We start from the raw sequence: 9094 nt of genomic DNA, 5'->3' as shown, positions 1-9094 counted from the left end.
CCTATCATTGAATGCCCAGAATTTTCTGAGGGCACGCGGGGGGGGGACGCCGTTATTGTTGGCAATGCCTGTGCATGTGATGTTGCTCCTTACTTAACCTTTATCTCATCTTTGGAAGTTTGACTAGCCCAAGGTGAGAGGCCCAGCCTAGTGTTGAAACACGGGCTCCGAGGTGTGACCTGCTGCTTGCGTGTGTAAGAAGCCTTAGGTAGAGAGTTTTTCCCCTATCTTCTCTCCTCTCTCTCTCTCTCTCTCTCTCTCTCCCCCTCTTATCTGTCTAGTGTGAAGTCTTCTCGAACCTCGTGGGGACAAAGCCACATGCGGGGTAAGCGTTTTGTGGGCTCCCACTACAAAAATTGCTGTTGCTGCTGCTAAACGTCCCTCTCCCCCAAGTTTCTTCACAGAAAATCACCCCGTAACCAATTTTTCTCTCTCCACTCTCCGCAGCACCACTATACAGCCCACTAGCGTCTAGACACAACCAGTCTTTCACTATACTCCTGTCTTCAAGTCTCTTCAAAAGCCTGTCTTTTCTCATCATCTTTTCCAACCTCCCATACAATTCTCACACAGACACACCCACACACAGAGAGAGAGAGAGAGAGAGAGAGAGAGAGAGAGAGCGCACTAGCACTACCACTGCAGCAATTTACAACAGTCTTCTGTGTTTTTGTCCTTCTTCTGGCCTCCTTTCCGTGACCACTAAACAGTTGGGTTCCTGTTATCCATACCCTTCAAACCCTAATTTCAACATTTGGGTTCTGTTTTCCACACTTCACAACCTCGTATCCAGCATTTGGGTCCTGCTTTATCTCAACTGGCCTGGGTCACCCTCCAGCACCATTTTCAACATTTGAGACCAATTGAACATTTGAAACCCTGATTTTTACTGCTGGTTTCCTGTTTTGGAGACCCCTTAGTCCCAATTCTAACAGGCTAATTTGTGATTCTTCTTCTGCCTCAAAACCTTCCATTCTCCTGGGTTCCTCTCCTCTTCTTCCTTCCCTTCAATTCTTATCAGGGTGCTCGGGTCCTGTTTATCTCCAATTCTTACGTTTGGGTCCTGTTGCTTACTGCTGGTAATGTTCTCCAGGGCTTTCAACTCTAATTCAAGCACGTCCCCTATCCGTAAATTCGAATTGGAGCCGTTGGGTTCCCGTATTTTTAGCACTGCTTCTCTGCCCCCCTAAGTTTTTCTTCTTCCTTTAGCTGATTTATTTGCGCGATTCCTTCGCAGCTTTTAAGCTTCACGGTTTTCCTTGTTCCATTACTGCACACACATAAATTATTTTCAGTCTCATTAAATCTTTTACATGGAGCCTAAAATTAGGGTTTCTGTCGGAGCTGACACCTTCACCAAGAAAGTGTACATTGCAGTGGTGTCTGTGATCTGGCTGGTAGCATCGGTTCAAGCGTTTACAGATAGTGAAGACGGTATGTTAAAATCTTTCCTTAGTTAAAGCTTTATTCAGATCAGAGAGTTTTATTGTCAGTTTGAGTTATCAATGCAAATTGATTGTATTCCCATTGCCGACTTTTTATATTTTTTCCTCTCAACAATGAATGAATCAAAGATCAAGGTGGGTGGCTATTGATTGATCTAATCAATTAGTGGGTCAAATGAGATTAAGGGCTGAAATATGGCTTGAGAGAGCTAGAACTTGGAATTTGTAGGATTGAGAATAGTTTAATTGGTTGAAGGACATCTAGTAAAGAAAGTGGCTAATAAATGGCTCAATACTAGTTTGGTGTCAGGGTGCTGGGCAGCGTGGTAGGATATTCTGTTGGGCAAGGCTTGAAGGCCCTGGCATCTTATTGATGCATTTCAAGTCACATGATCCCTCCGGCCAGGCCCAAGTGCCAAGCACCTGCTGGCTGGCTGATGCATCTGAGGGCTCCTCCCTTCATTGAAAAATGTGGATGTCGACCACTTCACGGTTTGCCACTTGGATTGTTTCTGAACATGGAACTCCTCCTGCCCAATCATGTAGTGCCAAGTGACAATCAAATTGTGTCTAGTGGAGGTGTCTGAACCAATCCCAATATCCTTGGGATTAGTGGCCTAATCTGGTAGGGTTAGGGGAACTCTGGGATTAGGGGAAAGCAAGCTAATATGGGTGGCTAAGGTTATTATTAAGAAATCCATAACAGTTTATTTGTTTATAGCAGCAATGGCCACTATATAAGTGAAACATGGGTTATTGTTGGCATAACCACACTATTGCCTAGAGCTATGACCAAGACTCCGGCTATGCGTCTGGCAGAGCATAGGTCGGCATGCCGAAGAATTGGCATGGATCTGTGGGAGTCAAGCCTTAGGGTCTACACAGACCATGTAAGGCGGTTGATGCTATGCATGACGATGTTGATAGTCTGAAGCTTTGTGGATAGACACTCAATGAAGTTAAGGCACTCTCTAGTTTGTGTTAAGGGTTTATGCTATTGCTAGCTTTATGGGCACAAGGTGCACGGTTAAGTGTACCTGTATGATACTGGAGATAGGATTGCAAGGAATAGATCCTTGCACTAATCATGTATGTAGCTTATGAGCCTTGTTAAGTTCAGGAATAACTCTGAAAAAGCTTTGTGCTGGCATGCTAGGTCGATCACCTATTCTAAGGCATTTTGCCGTTTTTTCCCCCCCTTTTGCATTGTATGCCTCGAATCAACTCTGTACATCATTGAGTTCACCCTTGTACATCATTGAGTTCATCCTTTTCAAATGGATGGACTGATCACATGTTCTAAAGCTGTATTTTGCCATTTTCTTCCTTTTGCAGTGTATGCCTTGAATCAACTCTGTACATCATTGAGTTCACCCTTTTTAAACGGATGGACTGCAAGTGGTGGTGACCCATGTGTTGAAAATTGGGAAGGCGTCGCATGCGCTGGACCTAATGTGACATTATTGTACAACTCTTGCATTTCTTTGACATGCTGAGCTATACTGCTTATCTTGTTACAGTGCATCTGAAAGGCCTTTTTTTGTAATCCCGTCTCAGGAACCTTACAAGCCTCAGTTTGACAGGTGGACTGGGTTCCGCATTAGAAAACTTGACAGCCTTAATAGTTTTGTGAGTACCTTGATGACCAACTTTCACATAGATAGAGTAGAGAAGATCACAAACGTTTCAAATTCATCAAGTTTCTATTTCATGTCATGCATTGGGATACCCTCTTTCTGGCTCTCTGCACAGGTGAATTTCTTCCAACTCTCAAGTCAGCTTTTGTGTTCCCAATTGGTGTATGGTACAGAGACCTCAGTAACAACCTTTTGTCAGGTGGTCTTCCTGTGCAGCTTCCACCACATATTCAACAACTGTAAGTGGCACTGTGTTTGGACATCACTCATGGAGCTTTTCTGCTTTTTGACTAGGGAAATCTGTGTTTTCCAAGTATACGTCTCTTTTTGTGTACATACATACGTCTGTTCATACAGATTTACTTGCATATTACAATGAAATGATTTACTATATTGGAGAAATGCTTTTCTTCCAAGTATGATGGACTTCTCTTCCAAACTTGCAGAGATCTTTCCACCAATCAGTTTACTGGCAACCTGCCACTCGCTTTCTCGGATCTAAGCAATTTGGCTAGTTTGTAAGTTTATCATAGTCCTGGATTTTTAATTGGCATTTTATTTTTCATATTAATATCAAGAAGCCTAAGGTTGGAAACATAAAGAAGTTAAATATGTTGTGTGTGCAGAAATGTCAGCGGCAACTTACTATCTGGAACACTTCTTGATATGTTAGATCAATTAGAAGCTCTGACAACCTTGTAGGTAACCATAAATATAGAAGTTCACTGAAAAGTTTTGTATAATGTATATGATGTTTTAGCTTTATTGCTAAGTGAGACTCTGAAAGTAAGGGCCTTTACAGACAGATTCCATGCCCATCAGACAGGGAGAGATCCCCCACTTATGAGGAATGTGCAAGTGAGATCTCTCATTGTCATGGGTTTGTAATTGTGTCTGTAAGGACCTTAAGACACAAGGGTACCCTTTAATATTTTGGGTCTGGATGTTATGTTCATAGAGATCTCTCAAGCAATGCCTTTGATGGCTCGCTTCCACCATCCTTCACCGCTTTAACGAGTCTCAATTATCTGTATGTTCAGCTTCTTCATTTGCAGTTTTTTCAAGTTGATGGGTTTGTTGCTCCAAAGCTGAAGCGGGAATTGATAAGCTTTTTTCGGTATATTTGTACTTTCCAGGTATTTGCAAGACAATCATTTTACTGGAACCATAGACGTGTTGGCAAAGCTGCCACTTACAGATTTGTGAGCTGCCTGTGACTTGAAATTACTCACCTTTTTCTTGAAGGAGTCTGTACAGAGATGTTAATAATGAAATAATCATTTCTGTTTTTGCTATTTTTGTTGGTTAGTCATTTGGGTGATTATCTGATATTATACTGCACTTCCTAGGTGTGGTTTTTGAACTTTCTCTTGTTTTTTTCTAGGGATATCTCAAACAACAGCTTCACAGGCTGGATTCCATCAGAATTGCAAAAGTTTTCTTCTTCAAAGTGAGTAATCCAAACTTTTATCTTTGTGATTTTGTAGTTGATTTGCACTTTATTGCCACTAATTAATGGAATTTGAGACTCCTTGATACCATGTGGAATGTGTGTTGCGGCTGGATACACATAAAACCCCGCCCGTCTCACAGGCAGGGCTTGGGACAGGCTAGATTGCCCATGCAAGCCGTATGGATGGTCCCACCCTTTGTATGTAACCAGCCTCAAAATTATGGGTGGGGGCATTGGATGGGCCAGATTGCCCCTGCAAGCTTTATGTATGGTCATGCTGGATTTCCCCACAGGCATGCCACTTTATGTGTGACCAGCCTGTTTCATCTTGTTTTTCCCCCCAAAAAAATGTTGAATCATCTTTGTCTTCCTCAATGACTGTGGATTGAATTAAATTTACTTGCACTGGAACAAAAAGCATATGCTTTGTCTTCCTCAATGACTGTGGATTGAATTAAATTTACTTGCACTGGAACAAAAAGCATATGCTTTGTCTGGTCTACGGGTGATACTGCTTTTTGTGCAGTTTCAGCTTAAATTGGAAACAAAGCATTCATAGCTACTTGTTCTGGAGTACCTGAATCATATTCACATGATTGGAAGCTGCTTTTATCTCGTTCAAATTGATTTGTTTATGCTTGACATGTAGGCTTGCAGGAAACTCCTTCAATACATTTCCCGCTCCTCCACCACCTTCATTCTTACCTCCAGCTCCGTTGGATGGGTCAAGTTCGCAAAGTGTCGGGGAGAAGTCTCCAACAAGCAAGAGATCAACAGGACTCGGAGGTTATTTGACCGTGGGCAGACTTGTAGGAATTGCAGTTGCAGCCCTCTTGACAGTTGCCGTAGTTGTGCTTGTCATTCTTTTCTTTGTGTCGAGAAGCCATTATAGAGAAAGGGAAGAGAAATATGATGCAGAAAGTTCCTGGCAAGGCACTCTCATCCCCTCTTGGAAAGGTGTGTTTTGGCATAAAATGTTTCATCCACTGTCAGGTAAACAAATCATGTATGTATGTGTGCACAGGCTCTCTATTTACCCCCTTACACTGACATTACATACATCTTTTCAAACAGGAGACCAGAAACAGCCATTTGTTCTAGTAGAAGATCAGAAAGAAGAACCAGAGCCACTGACGAAGGTGCCACCAAAGGCCAACAAGTCATTGGAGTTCACTGCACTAAAACCTCCCCCTGTACCAGTAGAAAACTTCAAGCTTGGAAAGAGCAAGGGATCAATGGCTACAGCCCTCCCTGTGGGAGTGAAGAACTCAATAGCAGCGCAAGCTTACACGATCGCAGATCTACAGCTTGCCACCCAAAGCTTTGCTGAAGAAAACCTTATTGGTGATGGGACTCTTGGTAAAGTCTACAAAGCTGAGATGCCAAATGGAAGGGTATGTATGGCACCTTGCATATTTTTTTAAATATATACTAGTGGTTGTGGTCCTGTGCTCTGTACACTCTCTCTCTCTCTCTCTCTCTCTCTCTCCCAAAAAAAAAAACAAATTGGATGCACCTTTTTACCTCTCTCTCTCTCTCTCTCTCTCTCTCTCTCTCTCTCTCTCTCTCTCAAGACAGGGTCTTTGCGAGGGTGGACACAGTTAGACCTCTCTCTTCTTATGTTATTATATATTAGATTTCCTTATACTATAACCATTGCATTTGTTGGTCCTGCTGGGACTCGGTGTTCTCCTTGCATTTTAGCCTTTAGTCAAACATGTTTTCCTTTTCTACATTTGCGTTTTCTTGTGGTGTCCAGTTTGTGGCTGTGAAAAAGCTGGACTATTCAATAACCCGAATGGGGCACGAGGATTTTCTCGAGTTTCTGTCAAAAATATCATGCCTTCGCCATGCGAACATAACGGAACTGGTGGGATATTGTGTGGAGCATGGAGAGCATCTCCTTGTGTATGAATTCATCGGCAATGGGACCCTTTATGAGAACTTGCATTTGGAGTCGGAAAAAAAGCAGAGGTTATTCTGGAAGCCTCGTGTGAAGATTGCGTTAGGTGTTGCCAAAGCTTTGGAGTAAGTGGCTTGACCTTTACATGATGAATAGTTCTTTTATATTAGATGATATGGTGATGTTGTGTTTGTTCAAATGGTGAGTTTTTCTGTGTTCTCGGCACAGGTATTTGCATGAAAAATGCAAACCGGCTGTCTTCCACCGCAACTTAACATCCACCAACATTCTCCTTGATGTTGACCTAATTCCTCATTTGTCTGACTGCGGTCTTGCAAATCACTTCGTGCACGATCAGGTATGAACATATCTATCTACAAGGTGTCTCTGCGCTTCACGCATTCATTGACTTCACACTCATTGGAACACATAGGACAACAGAATAAATGCCAAGATGCATCATCATTCTTTCCCTTGCTGTGTCTGAACTCACCAACTGCACCATCATGCTCTCCTTTACTCTGCCTGGACTTGCACCATCAAGCTATCCCTTGCTCTGTGTCAGTAATGATACACAGAGACAGTCGGGCTATGAGTCAATATTGATTGCTGCAGCCTGCATGGCATAGAACGATCGGTGTGAGCCTTGCTTGCACTTACTTAAATTTATTCTTTTATGTGTGCTACTTCATATAACTTTTCTTGCAGGCTTGGCACAAAAAGGTCGGTGTGAGCCTCACACTCATATCTCTGCTCTCATGTGTGCAACTTAACATAAATTTTCTTGTAGGCTTCGGCAGAACGTCTTGGCTATAGTGCCCCTGAGCATACATCATCCGGGATCTACTCGACAGAGAGCGACACATACAGCTTCGGGGTGGTAATGCTGGAGCTTTTGACAGGGCGCAAAGCGTTGGACAGGTATGGTTTGCTGGTTCACACTTTTGCTCGTACACAATGGTGCAGATCTGTATCCTGTGTAAGTTGATGATAGGGTCTCTTGTTTCAATCCTCCAGTGCAAGACCAAGGTCAGAACAGTCTCTAGTAAGATGGGCAGTCCCACAGCTGCATGACATCGATGCTCTTGCGAAGATGCTTGATCCCACCATCGAAGGAACTTATTCGAAAAAATCAGTGTCACGATTTGCAGATGTCATCTCTCTGTGTGTTCAGGTGGTGCTATATTTTAACACCCTCGTTTTTCCGAGATTTGAACTACTCCTTGGATCATTCAAGACTTAACCCAACCCCTTTGTACATGTTTGTCAAACAGACACAACCAGAGTTCCGACCTTCAATGTCAGAAGTTATACAATACTTGGAGAACCTTCAGGAGATGTGATGCAAGCATGCAGTTTCAACTTTCAAGGTCAAATCCATTATAGAGTCGGGGAAACTCTCCTCATACACAAGATCAATCAAGGAGGTTGTAGCTTCAACCGTGGCACTTGTGAGGTTGAAGCTACAACCTCAGTTATCTCTTAGCTACCCCAAGCCGATTGATGTAAAGGTTGGGATTTGGACCCAAGGAGAGATGCTCTGAGGGGTAATCCTCATGTGTAAAACCCAAAAATCCACTGGAAAATTGAGGATGGTTGTTGCTTCAACTTTTCCTGCATGATTTGGAGCTTTTTTGGCATCTGCAATGCATCAGGCTAACGGCAATAGATGGATGTAACAGGTCTAATCGATAAGAAAAAGGGGCCTTTCCAAGTGCAGTAATGACTCGTTTCAAACCTTTTCAAAGCCCAAGTGTCCCATGTGTCCGATGTTTTTGCAGATGACCTTGCTGGCATCGATTCGGCATGGTAGATGGGTCTGTGAGATGATTTAGGTGAAAACATGAAAATAGTAGAGCCATTTTCAATAATGTGTGCTCCTCCATAACCTCCTTTAATTAAGGCTTTAGGATATCAATTTGCATGATCCAAATTCTTCTAATTCTCCAATTTTTTTATTTTTTATTTTTGTTATTTACATTTGATTATATCTTTAAAAGATGCCTACACCCCCCCCCCCCCCCCCCACACACACACACGCACACAACCCCACAAATCTCAATGGTGTACCCTTGGCTACAATGAATAGGGGAGTATAGGAGCCATACTATGTAGTCACCTACATTAAGTTTAGCTCCAAAAGTCTTGATTTATTCACAAGTTGTGGGTATGCTATTGTTAGCTAGATAGATGATTAGTGTTCCATTAGTCACAATTAGCACCAATCATTGAGATAGTTTCTTTTTTATAGGTGTCAAGTGAGGATCATGGTGCACGCATGCCCTCTTGAGTAATTACTTAGTAGCATTATTTTTGTTACTGGGTTTTGTGCATGCCCTTCAAGTAGTTACTTAGTAGCTTTGTTGAGATGCATAGTTCTAGTACAACACAAATGGCACTTGTGTTTTGTGGCTACATTTTCTAAAAGGGGATGATGCTTTTGGCAATTTCATCGTGGTTTTATTTCGTGTAAGTTGAGTCATTAGGTGCATGCTGATCATGTGTAGATTCATAAATGCAAGATGAGTTTAAAGGGTAGTTCATTAATTTGTATATTTATTATATAACAAAAGCAAGGGTTGGTGAACATTGCAAGCAATGCTTCCCCACTACCATGTCTGACCTACATCCATGCCAACCTTGGTCAGACTGGTTT

At 42.4% G+C, this 9094-nt stretch overlaps 1 protein-coding gene across 1 annotated transcript; it reads left to right on the top strand.

Moving 5' to 3' along the window:
• The first annotated feature begins 356 nt into the window (after window positions 1–356).
• Window positions 357–8368, top strand: LOC147641132 (protein STRUBBELIG-RECEPTOR FAMILY 6-like). Its single transcript, XM_086818501.1, has 16 exons — window positions 357–1434; window positions 2781–2910; window positions 3003–3074; window positions 3256–3321; window positions 3529–3600; window positions 3709–3780; window positions 4041–4112; window positions 4219–4284; window positions 4467–4532; window positions 5185–5492; window positions 5610–5929; window positions 6295–6563; window positions 6667–6796; window positions 7229–7359; window positions 7456–7612; window positions 7713–8368. Exons 1-16 carry the CDS (start codon window positions 1314–1316, stop codon window positions 7779–7781), a joined length of 2121 nt encoding a protein of 706 aa, XP_086674627.1. The 5' UTR covers window positions 357–1313; the 3' UTR covers window positions 7782–8368.
• The last annotated feature ends 726 nt before the right edge of the window (window positions 8369–9094 follow it).

This window comes from Cibotium barometz, chromosome 2 (genome assembly GCF_041138505.1).
Source record: "Cibotium barometz isolate CiBa-2024 chromosome 2, ASM4113850v1, whole genome shotgun sequence".
Lineage (NCBI taxonomy): Eukaryota > Viridiplantae > Streptophyta > Polypodiopsida > Cyatheales > Cibotiaceae > Cibotium > Cibotium barometz.
The sequence above is the reverse complement of the archived record's forward strand: the minus strand, read 5'-3'. Positions and strand labels throughout refer to the sequence as shown.